The sequence below is a fragment of the Lampris incognitus genome, chromosome 5, assembly GCF_029633865.1.
Source record: "Lampris incognitus isolate fLamInc1 chromosome 5, fLamInc1.hap2, whole genome shotgun sequence".
Taxonomy (NCBI): Eukaryota; Metazoa; Chordata; class Actinopteri; order Lampriformes; family Lampridae; genus Lampris; species Lampris incognitus.
In genome coordinates, this window is record NC_079215.1 from 53,828,354 (window position 1) to 53,844,065 (window position 15,712).

General features: G+C 45.0%; 2 protein-coding genes across 2 annotated transcripts in view; both read left to right on the top strand.

The window, feature by feature from the left end:
* n4bp2 (NEDD4 binding protein 2) overlaps positions 1-2,554 on the top strand; it is a 28,330-nt gene extending 25,776 nt beyond the window's left edge. Inside the window, exons 15-16 of the mRNA XM_056280559.1 lie at positions 1,950-2,073; positions 2,181-2,554. Coding sequence (XP_056136534.1) covers positions 1,950-2,073; positions 2,181-2,226 — 170 coding nt within the window. The 3' untranslated portion in view covers positions 2,227-2,554. The remainder of the gene's footprint in view (positions 1-1,949; positions 2,074-2,180) is intronic.
* A 7,056-nt stretch (positions 2,555-9,610) lies between these two features.
* rhoh (ras homolog family member H) lies at positions 9,611-10,623 on the top strand. Its single transcript, XM_056280133.1, has one exon. The coding sequence runs from the start codon at positions 9,611-9,613 to the stop codon at positions 10,196-10,198; it is 588 nt and encodes a 195-aa protein (XP_056136108.1). The 3' UTR covers positions 10,199-10,623.
* Positions 10,624-15,712: the final 5,089 nt, after the last annotated feature.

Here is a 15,712-nt window from a genome sequence, read left to right on the forward strand (position 1 = left end):
AGAGCCAGGTTGGGAACTTTGATGAGTCAGTTTGGGTTTCTCAGGTATTAATGGACTACAGATCCAGACCACGTCTTTAGCGCAACACTTACACGCACACATTAATTTCAGCTAAATCCAGTCCGTCTTCTGAGAAATCTAATTTGAAGATAGGGTTTACAATAAAATGACTGCAGAGGCAAAAATATACAGAAGCATAGAGACAAACGCCTTTCCCCAAGGACTGAACAGTGGAGGTTTATCACTTAGAGAGATTGGTCATTCCATTTCATTCCATTATCCAAACCGCTTATCCTGCTGTCAAGGTTGCGGGGGATGTTGGAGCCTATCCCAGCAGTCATTGGGCGGCAGGCGGGGAGACACTCTGGACAGGCCGCCAGGCCATCACAGAGGGTGGTCAGTGTGAAGGAAATTGGCATGACACATTAAGAGTTATCATTTATTCATTGTGTATTTGATTTTCTATGCCTGTTGTTTAAATTTGCTTAAAGAGGGTCTTGAGAACTTCCCAGAGAGGAGTGAGGAATGTTTGTAATGGGGGATAGATGTTATTTTCTCCCCCAGCTTCCCTGCTTAATTCACAGTCCATTGTAATTCTATATGCCCCCCTAACTGGCGATGACCAGGTGTTTAAACTGTTCTATGGAGTGAATTAGGGAAAGGCGGCATGGTGACGCAGTGGTTAGCGCTGTCGCCTCACAGCAAGACGGTCCTGGGTTCGAACCCCAGGGTTGTCCAACCTTGGAGGTCATCCCAGGTCGTCCTCTGTGTGGAGTTTGCATGTTCTCCCCGTGTCTGCAGTGGGTTTTCTCCAGGTGCTCTGGTTTCCCCCCACCATCAAAAAGACATGCATGTTAAGGTTAATACTCCGGTCTGTGCTCCTGACCGAGGCATGGCAAGACGAACTGGAGTTGGTACCCAGGTGCTGCATGGCGGCTGCCAACTGCTCCTAGCTACACAGCTAGGATGGGTTAAATGCAGAGCATAATTTCCCTATGGGGGTCATTAAAGTATATCATATCAGGTAGGGCTTTAGTTCACCAGTGGTCAGGCCTTCCTTTGTCTAAGGAAAGGGAATATAAGGAAGATAACTCTTGTTCAGAGAGAAGCAAGTAAGTTCACCCACTGCTGGTATTCTCCTATTGCAGGCAATACAACTTGTCTTGTATCATCAGCCACCAGTGCTTTGTGTAATTATTTCTGAGTCTTGAGTGTGTGCAGGCAATTTCCACGGCATCAGTCGCTAAGTTTAAGGCATATCCTAATCACAAGTCCGTTAAACGTGTTAAGGCCATTACGCCACGAGGCTAAACACAGTCATTTTCCGTTCATTCGAAGACATCTGCAAACAAACGTTACCGTGATGGGATAGAAGAGGCAGGAGAGCCGTCCTTAACTGAACAGTCTGGCTGGTTGAGAAGACATGTGGCTGCCTCAGCCTGGCTAAACAGGATCCCTGGGTGCCTCGCTGTGGCCCACTATTAAGAAGTTAGCATGACACAAATGCAGATGATGAATTTTCATTTAAATCCATTTTTCTGTTTTATGGCTCGTTGTCAACATGTCAGTGTCAGAGAAAAATATCATGCTCTTAATAGCAGAGAATATAAAAAAAAAAGTGCTAGGATATTGACAAAGGTAAAAACATAAATCGTTTTCACCAACCTGAAAGTAAAAGCACATCTTAATATTGATCAAGTAAAAATGTATTTAGATGGCACATTAATCCATATATAAACACCGGTGCTCCTTTGTGTGCTGTGTGTATTTACCAACTCTCCTCGGGCCCTCTGTCACAGTCACTGATTCTGTCTGACAAACACTCACACTATTTTTTTTGTACCCTTTCAGACTTTCTCCTGCAGCCCTTCCTTTGTCTCTGCAGTTGTGTGTGTATGTGTGTGTGTGTGAGAGAGTGTGTCGTAACACATCTGTCTATGTCTGTGCAGAGTATCAGCAGGGTCTGTGTGAACCTCAGCTCTATGTCATCACAGGAAGAGGGAACCACAGCCAGGGGGGCGTGGCCCGCATCCGCCCCGCCGTTAAAGACTACCTCACCAGCAAACACTATAGGTACACACACACAAACACACACATACATGAGAAAGAGGCCCCATGCACACGATACTTACTCTCCACTCTTTTGCTTTATCCCTTTTGCTCATCTCTTTGCCTCCCAGGTTCACTGAGCCACAGCCAGGTCTAATGTTGGTTTCTCTGAAGTGAATGGAACATAATGGAGCAGATGGAACCTTCTCAAAGTTTTTATGGAGGGCAGCCGCCCCCCTCTCTGTGCCTCTGACAAATGCTTGTCCTCTGGTCATCTAGGCCCTCAGACGTCTCTCTCACTGTCCCTTTTTCACTGGTCTCACCATGTATTCTCTCTCTCTCTCTCTCTCTCTCTCTCTCTCTCTCTCTCTCTCTCTCTCTCTCTCTCTCTCTCTCTCTGTGTATGTGTGTGTGGAGGAGGACTTAATAGTGGCAGCCCTACTCTCTGCCCTTCAGACCATATACAAACTCAAATCTCAACATTCTGATTCAGTCTCTCTCTCCCTCTCTCTCTCTCTTACACTCTATCCTTCTCATCAGTCCAATAACTGCCACAATTCAGAGTTTCAGTTCATCCTTTTTTGCTAGGTGTGTGTAGAAGAATGACAAACTGAATATGTGTAAATAATTTAAATTAGGATTACTGTACCTTTTGTAAAGCTACATTATGTGTACATTTTAACCGTAAAGATCTTATAACTGTATATTTTGCTTTACATTTAAGTTGCTTTCAAGCTATGTCTTTTTAAATCAATTTAACAGAGAATTCCTCTGGAGACCACATGATCAATATTCTACAGTATGTAATAATATAATGGGATGTTACGTATTCTCACGGGAGATCATATCATTGTTTTCTCGTTGCTTTTATATAATATGCAGACATTTTGTTTGGTAAGCTTTAAGATGTTAAAGTAACCCTCATTCATGAAGATTGCATGTGGTCCTTTACTGTTGAAGTCAGAGGTTGTTCACTGAGATGTGTTAAATCCAAAAATGTACATGCGCAATAATCCAGGTAAGAAAATCAAAGAAGGTGGAATCGGTTCATCTGGACACAACGTTTACTGAGAGAGAACTGTTTCATCACTCACCTCTTCAGGCCGTGACACACCAGTGTCGGGCCGTCAGGCGAGCATCTGCGGCCCTAGTTTTTGCGGCGTGTCCCGCACCGTTGGCACTAGTTGGGCCCATCAGCAGCTTTTCGGCCGATTCAGATTCAGCATTGTTGAATCAGCGGCGGAGCCTGTCGGTGAGAGAGATCACTGATTGGCTGTTCAGCTTAGCGAATCAGTGCACGAGAAGAGAAACGGAAGTTACAAAAGCAAGCAAACGACCAAGACACGAGGCCACACACAGAAGGCCCTTTCATTGTTTGTCTTCATCTCGCCTGAACATTTCGCCTCCACCTCTTCCTTTCTTCTTCCACAACCAAAAGACCAAGGGCCAGTGCCATTTGCAACTTTTTGTCAGACGTATTCTCGATTATGTAAACTACAAAAGACTCACTGGCCAGTCGCCAGGAGTTTGCCCCTTTACTCGAGCAGTTGAGTTGGCCCCTTTACGCGAGCGGTCAGCGATGTCGCTTTGTGGTGCAGTGTACACCTCGGATCGAATCCCGCACGGGGCAAGAAAATAGCTTGGTGGCAGCAGTGGGCTCCGGAAGTGTCCGGAAGGGTGCAGATCCTCGTGGGTTGATGCTAGATCCAATGGGGTGTAGGCACGGAAGTAGACGTGATTTGTTGTTGGTTAGGGTTTAAACTCTTTTTGAATTTCCATTGTTAGCAAGCGTTAACATTAGCCATCGTTACAGTACAATTTGGCAATGTTAAGGTCAGGTGTAAGCTAGCTAGCTAAATGTTTCAGTGCGCTTTGAGGTTCCGCGCTGTCTATTGGCTGACGCAACAGCCAATCACAGCTACTTCCGTGCCGACACCCCATTGGATCTAGCATCAACCATCCTCATAGGTCTCTTTGGAGCGCGGGAGTAACAAAGTGTGAGGGCAAGCTTCCGGGAGAGGGTGACTACTGTAAACTACAAAAGACATTAACCACCAAAGGCGGATGTTAGCGGGTTTTTTGGCCAGTGTGAAAGTACACCCATTTGCATATGAAACCGGTCGTTGGTTTCAGTCGTTATGCCGCTGTGTTCTTTATAAGGGTGGGGATACCTGCAGTTCAGTTTAGACTGAAGAGGTCACTTAGATGCGTGATGAAACGTTTCTGTCAATAAATGAGTCCAGATGAACTGATTCAACTTTATTTGATTTCCATGTCAGCTGAAGTGCCCATTGGCCAGTGCACATAGTTTGCCCATTTTGTCATCAGATGATAAGAATACGCCTCAGATGAACAACTTGATTGAAATTAATTGAATGGCTTTTGTTGAGTTTAAAATGGGCACTATAGACTTGCTTTTGTCTTATATAGCAGCTTCTAACAATCAAAACACTAGCATGTCGTAAATAATTCTTGGTGATATAATGTAAGATTAGCTCCTACAGCATTCTGACTCAGGTAATGACGTCACGTGGTCAAGGTTTCTGTCCGAGGCCGGTTGATTGTTGATGTTAATTTTAATGCTGCCATCAGGGGTTACTCTCATGGCTTTTTTTAACGACTGTGCCAAAACGGTGGTTGTGGCAATACATAGTTCTCAGGTTGCCAGGCCAGTTCACAGGTTTTTAAAACCAGTTTTATTTTATCCCTTTGTATTAATTTTCACAAATGTGAATTTGACATATGTACATTTTACCTGCACAATGCCCAGTGTTAGTGAATTACAGAGAAATGTATATTTTTGTACACTTATTCTTTTCTTGATTTTAATTATTAAAGTGTTATTTAATTATGGTACATGACTTTTGGTGTGTGTGTTTTTTGATTATGTACACTTGTGAGGACCAAATGTCCCAATGAGCATAGTGAAATAACAATGAACCACCTACCTTGTGGGGAATTTTTTTTTTTTTGGGAAAGGGAAAGGGGTTGTGTCTGGACTAGGGGTTAGGTTTACGGTTACAGCTGGGATCATGGTTACTGTTTAGACCCAGTATTAAAGTTAAGTAATAGGATTAGAGTGAAGGTTAGGTTTAAAATTGGGTTATTTTTGCTCAATTTCAAATTAATTTTGGGTTTTGGGGTTAGGGAAGTAGGATTTTGACTAACGTATTTTTATCAAGGACATAGACAAACCATTCTCCGATAGCAACATTGCTGTGGCCCGGACCCGTCCCACACCCTACTTTCATCTTTCTTTCATTCGGCCCACATACCGCGTGGAATGATGGCACTTGGGCGGTCCGCTCCTGTTTGCCAGATCTGGGCCAGAACCAAGCCACATGTGCCACATGTTTGCCAAAGGTGGCCCATATTTGTTTTGTGATATTTGGGCCATATTCACCATTTACCACACAGGCCACTTCAGGGTCACATCCAGATTACATGTTGCCGAGAGCACCGCGTCTTTGCCATAAAAGGCCCACATTTGATTTGGCATATTTGGGCCATATTTACTATTATACATGTGGGCCACTTCAGGCTCACATCCATTTTGTCAGGGCCAGAAGAAGGCCGTCAGTGCCATCAGTGCTACCTGAAGTGGCCCACATCTGGATGCTATCTGGGTTTAATTTGTGTGTGTGTGTGTGTGTGGTTTGTATGCTTTTACAAAGTTACAATTTCATTTAGCAGACGCACAACTGAAGAGTTAATACAACACAAGTAAGGAATTAGTCAAGAGGCGACAGTGCAAGGAAGTGCCAAAAAAACTACAGAAGAGAAGAGTCTGGCGATAGTGACTTAGGGCCCCGTTGTGGCGGAAGTGCCAGGCGCCTTTCGTTGGCAGAGCGTAGTGAGCGGGACTGAGTGTAGACCTGAATGAGGGAGTTCAGGTAGGCGGGAGCCTACGCCCCAGCTGTGGGTTGACATTGAACAAAAATCTATCCCAGAACGTCCATTAAACTTATTCATGTATTCTTCAGGTATTAAAATTAGGGGGGGGGGGGGGACGGACTGCTTTCTTAAAAATTCAATATCGATCTGGCACTCTGCACATAAATATGGGGGTGAACCCATAACGATGTCACAATTTACTCCTACCTGGGGGGAAAGGATAAATTCACACCCGGCAAAGCAGACGGGAGATTTAAAGTCTGGGTGAACACGGGTATTAAAAAAAAAAATCTCAGCTCTTCATGCAGACGGGACTTAATCAATTATGTGGAAGACACCAGAAACATTTTTTTTCAAATGCTTACAATAAGGAGCTTCATATTATCGGAGTACAAAAAGATAACGCCCATACCTTCGTCGATTATTGAAAAAAAAAATTGCACTTGAAGGTGTAGACAATCAAGGCGATATATCAGGACTTCATAATTTATTGATGACCAATTGTGAGGAATCATCATTAGACAAACTAAACGCTTGGAGAACAGATAGACGTGGAAATGTTGATATAAGGGATTAGGAAATGGCCTGTTTGAAAGCACAAACACAACTACAAATAAACAACAAACGAAAAAACCAATAGCAGGGCTAGGCTACGACCCATTCGTCATTCAGTAAGTTTAACTTAACTCTGGACTCGTGTGTGTGTGTGCGAATCCTCGTCTGTCCGTAACTCGGGCGTTTCTACGCCAGCTGTCAAATGAGAAATGCCTTGCTCCATCACGGCGGCACAGCTGCTGTGGAGGCAGCCCACACGGCCACACACACACACACACACACACACACACTGAACCAAGCGGATGCTACGAGGCGATAAGAGGAGAAACTCATAACTCACCGTTTTACTCTTCACTTCCCCTCCCCCTCCTCCCCCTCCTTTGCAGCCTCTCCCTCTCTTCATCGGCTCTCGGGGTTTGCGAGGCGGGCCGCTGGTTTACGCCAGGTCCAGTTCGTCCGCTTAACTGCCCTGGATCCTTTTAGAGTAATGGTTTATCCAAATCTAGGTGAATACACCAAACCAGAGGTCTAGTGACATGTTGTACTTTCCTTCTCTTTTGTCTGAAGTGTGGCGCAGGCAGCAGTCAACATCCGCCCGTTGAGGACGCAGATCAGGTCGACGGCTGACACTGGTAAGTCTCCATTTCTGCTTTGTCTGGTTTGGGTAAAACACAAGAGTGCAGACCATGAAATAGAGCAGAGGATCATCGGCTAACTCGCTTGCTGGTTTAGGACCTCGGACGTTCGACTATTGAGGCTCTGAACTAGAAAATAAAATTACTTTTTTTTTCATCGCTTCTTCAAGTCTAAAGGAAATAAGATCTGTATAAGAATTGTATTTCTCTTTTGAATGGTGCGAATATAGTTTTGTTTTTTTACAGGAAGTTAATGGGGTGGCTACTTGAACGACAGACAATTTGGCTGCTTTTCATTTCTTAACTATTGTTCAGTTACGCTGTGGAAACAGCCACTGTCGCTTCGCTTTACTTGTGAAAGCTCACACAGCTGTGCAAACGGGTAATTGGGAAGGGTGTGCGAGCCAGGCTAGAATACATTATTTAACAATTATTCTAATGGGCTCATTAGCATTGAATTTTAAGACGTTTCCACCGAAGTACGGCGACAGAAACCTTTCCACTCCCAGGGCCAGAAGTCTCCGTATGTCATGGCAGGAGGCGCTGAGGTCATGGATGACTTCTGGTACTTCTACAAAATCTAAAAATAGTTTTAACGTGCGTTATTTCTTCAGAGAAACCCCCAAGGTATTTTGGGAAATTATGCTGAAATAAGGTTAGTGACCCCTAACTGCTACTAATGTAAAATCAGATGTTAAAGATACTAAATACCTGGCTACTAGAATGCAACAACCTTGAATTATCGTAAATACAAAACACAACCGTAGAATAATGTGTAAGGCACTGTGGAGTCTCTAAGCGATACTTGCCAGAGATTTCACTTCGAGTAATTAGTAGGAAAAATATATTTTTTACAAAAAATTTGCCACCTGACTTTTTTGGGGGTGGGGGTGGGGGTGGTGAAGTTACAAATACAGTGAAAAAATGCATTTAAACACTTTGAGATGTTATTTAACAAATTAGACTTGTTGATCCAGACTCAAAAATATGCATCAGCACTTTGAGTGGCTCTGTATAAACATAAGCTGTATATAAATGCAATCCATCCATCCATCCACTACTACCACTTAAGCATCGCTGAAGGAGAGGTCTTTACGCCTCAGTATCCGTTCACTTGAGAAAACACTCTCTCTTGCCTCTTATATATGGTGGGTATATGGGAGGAATGTCAGATAAGTCAGTCTTGTGAATAGGTTCATTATAAAATACATATTTACAAATTCGGCCCTGTGATGGCCTGGCGACCTGACCAGGGGTGTCGCCCCGCCTGCCGCCCAATGGCTGCTGGGATAGGCTCCAGAGAGCAGGATAAGCGCTTCGGATAATGGATGGATGGATATTTACAAATTCGGTTTCAGCAGCATTTCATGACATGGCATATAATGTCGCTGAGAGGCTTAACGTGGAATATATTACAGGACTGTAAGTACACACCCAGCAGCCTGCTTCTTTGTAAAGTTTGAACTTTGTGTTTGATATTTCCTCAGTTTTCTGTGAATATACATTTTCTTGGGGCGCCCTGGTGACTCACCTGGTACAAGCGCATACCACAGAAGGCTGTGAGTCCTTACCGCAGCGGCCTGGGTTCGAATCCGGCCCGGGCCTTTTGCTGCAGCATGTCAGCCCCCCTCTCTCCCCTGCCTTTCCTGTCTCTCTCTCGACTGTCGCTGTCAAATAAAATGGCAGAAAAGGGCAAAAAAATTTTTTTTAAATCTCTCATACACAATTGAACAATATATATATATATGTGTGTGTGTGTGTGTGTGTGTGTGTGTGTATATACACACACACACACACTTTTTTACTCCCAAATATTAATCAACTGTTATACGAAGCTTATACAAGGCCGTTCACTTGTCTAAATTCAATATACACAAATGAGATAAACCTGTGCCATAGGTATGAACATTTGGAGAAAAAATAACTTAATAGTTCAATCGCTCGAGGCTGAATGATACATTTATTGAAGCATTGCTGCCTCTTGACTGGTCTACCAGAAGGGGAGGTCATTTACAGTTGGTTTTTAACCTTCATGTCTGTATCTCTCTCCCTGTAGTTCAGTGCCTCCCCGGACGTCTGAGTGGTCAGCCCTGGCTGGACAGAAAGGCTGAGGTCGCTGGAGAGAAGAGGCGAAACCTCACCGGGCTCACATCGGTGACCAAGTGTACCTTTTCTGATCCGCTCTGGAGGAGGAGAGCCTTCCAAGGCAGGAGTCACTCGGTTCTACAAGTTGACCGGCCGCCACGTTGGCTCATCCTTTAGGCTAATATCACAAGGCAGGACTACAAATCAGCAGATTCCAAAAACTACAGCCCCCCCCCCCCCCACTCAGCATCTCTCAACCATGCACACAGTGACCACCCCAAATAACCTACCCAAGCCTCTCCAAAACCACACAGTGTGGGAGAGCTGAACTGGATCTAATCCCCCCCCCCTCCCCCTCAACAATTCACAGCCCCCCACAGAAGCCAGAAAGCATGAACGGCGAGACGGAGATATCGGTGAAGTGTGTGCTGGTGGGCGATAGTGCGGTGGGCAAGACCGCCCTTCTGGTGCGCTTCACTTCAGAGACCTTTCCAGATAGCTACAGGCCCACGGTGTATGAAAACACAGGGGTCGAGGTGTACATGGACGGGGTTCAAATCACTTTAGGGTTGTGGGACACGGCAGGCAACGACACCTTCAGACAGATTCGACCGATGTCCTACCAGAAGGCAGACATCGTCCTCATGTGCTACTCCGTAGCCAACCCGAACTCCCTGGCCAGCATACAGCAGAAGTGGGTGGCTGAGATTCGGGACAGCTTGCCCCACGTACCAGTGCTGGTTGTGGCAACACAGACGGACCTGAGGGAGACCGGGTCGCATCAGGGCAACTGCATCACGGCTGCTCAGGGGAGACGTGTGGCACACGAAATACGTGCTAAAGGTTATCTGGAGTGTTCCTCTTTAAGCAACCGCGGCGTGCAACAGGTGTTCGAGTATGCGGTCCGAACAGCTGTGAACCGGGCCAGGAAGCAGGCCAGGCGAAGGATGTTTGGCACCAACCAGTGCAAAATCTTTTAACACTCGACTCTCAACGGACTGGTTTGGCTCTTGGGTTGCCACGGCGTGCTCCCCTATGAGACTTGTACAGTAATATGTGCGGTTGTTATTTTGCATCTCGGAAGAGCGACGGTGTGGTCACGTGACCCAAGTGTGATGTCAGAAGAACTTAAGGAGTAAAGAGAACCGGCGTGATGGGGTCTCCTGATAAAGTGTTTTCACAGTGAGAGCGAGCACAAAGCCACACGTGTACCTCGACTAGTGATGGTCTACGAGTATATTTTCAAGATTTAGCCAAACTAATACCAGCTGTAGTAGATCTGGCTGGTTGTCTGGGGAGCTCAGAGCCACCGCTGAGTCCTGCACACGGGCCCTCTGTACTTTCTACTCGTGCGCCACTATTTCATCGTGCACATGACCGCAGAACGACACGCCCGAAGGTAAAAAGCCGGACAGACGGCTGAACTCGGTTTAGTCTATCGACTGCGTGCACGCTGGCCCAACTTCTTGGATCGCTTGAAAAAAAAAAAAAAAAAAACCGTCATCTGCTGCGTATAATCTCTTGTTTTCTCTTTCATTCATACAAATTCCCAGATTTAAGTTAATTTAAAAAAAAAATCTTTTTAATTTTTTTAAAACTTTAACATTAAATCCGACCCCCGGTTCGCCTGCCAAAGTGTATCTGAGGTAGAATAAGTGAACAACTCGTTGCATATTTAGTTGGATCAACTATAGATAATGTTGTTAATAATTATTATAAGATAAGAACACAGAGTATAACGTTAGAGTATAAATTTAGTTATTTACGAGTGATGTTGACTGACTTATTCCCTGATGTGTTGATAACATACTTCTTTTGTTTATTGATAACACGGACCACTTAGAGTAAATGATGTGCTGACTAAGGGACTTTACTTCAAAGAAGAAAAAAAAAGAAAAGATGTAACAAATAGGATCGTTATTCCTAGTTTGTGGTTCCGGGGAGCAATTCGAGTGTGACACAGACCGCGAGTGACGCTGGCTAGAGATGACAGTAACTGAACTGTGTAACGTAAAGGATTCCTGTTAATAAAGTGATAAGTGAGCAAGTACAGCTTTAACCGTCCGTTCCGTAGGGTTAAGTGAAGAACGGAGCAGAACGAAACATGGTTGGATCAATATATTTGATCCGACTAAATCCTCGTTACAATTTTTTTTCTTCTGAAAAATTCAAACGAGAACAAATTTCTTAAAATGCAAACCAGGGACCATCGACTTTACCTCCATTTTTCCCCACTGTGGGTTAAATTTCTGTATTACTGAAGTCGTACGTGTAGATTCACTACTACCAATAAGTATCTATAGATTATATTAGATTACATTCTGTCGCTGCGGAGTCCATACGGCTATACTGTACACAGGCTGGACGGTGCAGAGGGACAAACGCAGCCACTTCCCGTTTGTTGGCACTAATTTTGTGGATGTCTTGTATGTATATGTCTTCCTACACAACGTATGGGGGAACGATGAGCGAGGACAGCGGGGCTGACCTACCCACCATCCCTGTTGCTATGTTTTATAAAGACAAACTAAGGATTCAACACGATGAGTTGGTCTTCCATGTAACTTTAATTTGTACCGTGTGTGCCAATGTGTTTGCCTCACCACTGTGCTTTATGTCAAACTTCTTTTTTTCTTTAATGGTATATGTCTACCATTGTTTCTTCCACCAAGTTCTTTGTGATTTGGACACCGCCTACAGCGTACTGATGTAAACCTCCGTCAACCATCTTCACTAGAGTACTATATTGGAAAGGTTAAATAACAAGGGAAAAGGGTTTTTTTTTGTTCATATTGTTACAAATCAGATTAAAGATCGTTTTGAGAACCTACAAATGGACACGCAGAAACAAACTGTATGGGTTCTGGGTGTGGTGCCTTGCAGTAAATACTCACCGGTGCAATATGTGAACACACAAAAGCTCCCACATGTCCGGCCAAGCACTCTAGCTTTTAATTTGTGCCAGTAGTGGTAAGACCAAAAGCACCATTTCATTCTCTCACACACACACACACACACACACACACCTGGTGCTGCAATGATGGTGTCGAACAAATGTAGGAGTTCAAACCCCACCTCCACAGTTGGCGATATTCATCTGTTGTGGGACACGTGAAAGTAACCTCCAACATGATATTAAAAAGGAGTGTATTTGTGCATGTGTTGGTCTGTGTGTGTGTGTGTGTGTGTGTGTGCAAGACAGAAACGAAGCTTCTGTGTGAGGGCCGCTGGGTGTTACAAAGTGTGCGAGAAAGATTCAGAGTCACGATGGAGCGATGACTGATGTGTGAAGAGCCACGACAACCTGCTTAGGAGCACCGTGCTTTGAAAATGGCCCCTACCCTTCTTTCCTCTCTTCCCGCTCTTTTTCTTCTTCATGCATTCGGGCGGCTGCTGGAGGCGCTTCGAGGAGGGGAGATGCGATACGGGCACATTGAGGGAAGGTAGAAAAACCAGCTAACCACATCCCAGCAATTTGCCTCATATAGAGTCACATGCTTCTTCGTAGACACGCACACACACACACACAAACACACACGTGTTCCAATCTCAAACAAAAGCCTCTGCTTACTACCACCAGATTATATTTATATTTCAATTTTTTCCCAATTTTCTTGAGCCCAAACCCTCTTACAAGAGAGCCAGTAACTAGCAGATATACTGGTAACGCTTTATAATAACTACACAAATGAAGCACGAGTTGAAGTATTAGTAAGTACTGAATTCAGCATTTGTAAAGCATTTGTAAAGCAAGACATGCACCAATGGTTAGTGAGTGTGTTAACAGATGTTTTATAAATACTTATTAATACTGCAATTCACGATTAATTCATGCACACATCTACATCTAGCTAGTTTGTCAATCACGTACTTACACTTTCTAAAGGATCTCATGATCCTTTAGACTTTCGTGAGTCTCGAGGTACTGCTGGCCTTTCGATCTCATTTGTAAGGCACAGCTTGCCCTCACTTTAGATGAGGTCATACAAAATACTTAACTAACAACTAGTAACCACCTGAATTAATCGTGAATTGCAGTATTAACAAGTATTTATAAAACATCTATTAACACACTAACCACTGGTGCATGTCTTGCTTTACAAATGTTTTACAAATGCTTTACAAATGATGAATTCAGTACTTACTAATACTCAACTAATGCTTAATTTGTGTGGTTATTAAGTGTTACCGATATACTTGCGTGCCACTGTGCCAATCGGCTGTGCAGGCATCTTAGAGCGCTAAACAGGCATGCCGTAGCCAACAGTGCGTGTCACGTCAAGTGTGCAACAGACAGATCCCCATGAGTGATGCGAACGATTTAGGGACTCAAATTACAGATCAGCCAGACAACGCCGCAAACCAGTGTCGTGCCCAGAGCTACCCATGGATAAAGGTCGACCTGGAAAAGGAGCCTTTTGGCGCCTTCTTGACTGAAATATAGGCGAGTCTGCAGCCCCGATGGAAGACAGGGGTTCGTTCCACCATGGTGGGGGGCCGAGCGAGAGAGAAGGCCGGACCCCAGAGCTTGGCCCCTCCTGACGCAGGGGCATGGACAGTAACCTTTCCAGAGACGGAGGGAAGAGGATGAGCAGGAAGACATATGATAAGGGTTTGCAGGTATGCATGGATTTTTACAGCCCGTGCAAACTAACCCCCGACTTTTGCACGCTGCCCTTTTCTCAGCGTCAACAAATGATGCCTCTTGTCTATCGTTCCTTCTTTCATTTTGATCTTTCTCTCCCATCTCCTTCTTCTCAGATACCTACATGTTTTTTTTTTTTAACCGTCTCTACTGATAACCATTGTTTCGCAATCTCCTCTTGGTCTTTTAAAGCACACATACGATCCATTCTTACATCAGCCGTCGACACAGTCATTTCTTCATCTTTCTTGTGTGCTCTCTCTCTCTCTCTCTCTCTCTCTCTCTCTCTCTATATATATATATATATATATATACTTGCTGTTCTCTCGCTCCCCGTCTCTCTCACTCACTCTGTGACACGCATGCATGCACACGCTCGAAAACACACAGGAAACACCTGTGACAGTTCTGCACCACAGAAACTCAGTATAAAACACACCAGAGCCTTGTTAGACCATGTGGCCCAGCACCATATAAGCAGGGCAGGGGAAAAAAAAAAAGCACGTTACCGAACTTGTTAGATTGATGTAAACGAATAGTGAGAATGCAGGCCACGGAGACGGTTTGCTCTTGACGCTGCAGGATCGAAGCGGTGAAACTAATGGGTTTTAGTGTTGCGCGGGGAGGCTGCACATACTTCCTACGAGAGCACATCTTTCCCCTTTGTTTGTGTGAAGGGAGCATCAAACAAGCGAATGATTAAATCTACAAGTCTTGGCCAAGCCAGCTGGGGTCGGAAAACAAAACTGACCTGAGGTTTTCAGGATTCTATCGGAAGTCTAAGAGAACATTACAAAAACAACGGCGGAAGTCCGGGCAGCGTAGTGGTCTGTTCTGTCGCCTACCGACGCGGCCCCTGGATAGCAAAATTGCTGTGGCCCGGACCCGTCCCACACCCGACACTTCATCCGGCCCACATACCACGTGGAATGACGACACTGTGGCGGTTTGCTCGTTTGCCAGATCTGGGCCAGAACCAAGCCATAGCAACATATGCCACATATTTTACTCGCCATTTCCCCACACGGGCCACTTCAGGGTCACATCCAGATGACATGTTGCCGAGAGCACCGCATCTTTGCCAAAAAAGGCCCACATTTGATTTGGCATATTTGGGCCACATTTGCTATTATACATGTGGGCCACTTCAGGCTCACATCCATTTTGTCAGGGCCAGAAGAAGGCCACCAGTGCCGCATCATTGCCTGAAGTGGCCCACATCCGGATGCTATCTGGGGGGGCTTGCCGGTTCAAATCCCCAGCTTGGTCGGCGTCCCTACAGACACAATTGGCCATGTCTGGGGGCGTGAAGCCAGACGAGGGTATGTGTCCTGGTCGCTGCACTAGCTCCCCCTCTGGCCGGTCAGGGCGCCTGTCCTGGGGGTAATAGCAGGATCCTCCCACGTGCTACGCCCCCCTGGCGAAACTTCTCCCTGTCAGGTGAAAAGAAGCGGCTGACGACTCCACGTGTATCGGAGGAGGCACGTGGTAGTCTGCAGCAGCAGAGGGGGTGGAGCAGCAACCGGGACGGCTCGGAGAGCGGGGTAATTGGCGAAATCCAATTGGGGAGAAAAAAAAAAGGGGGGGGAATAATGGCAACCGCATGACCACAAACAAGAGCTAGATTCATTGAAGAAAGACAAAGACAGAACGAAGGAGTCGGGCTTGAACTTTTCAATAAATAAATAAATATATATATATACACTACCGTTCAAAAGTTTGGGATCACCCAAACAATTTCGTGTTTTCCATGAAAAGTCACACTTATTCACCACCATATGTTGTGAAATGAATAGAAAATAGAGTCAAGACATTGACAAGGTTAGAAATAATGATTTTTATTTGAAAT

Excerpts from the sequence above, each read along its gene's own strand:
- rhoh (XM_056280133.1), top strand. The coding sequence starts at position 9,611 with ATGAACGGCGAGACGGAGATATCGGTGAAGTGTGTGCTGGTGGGCGAT.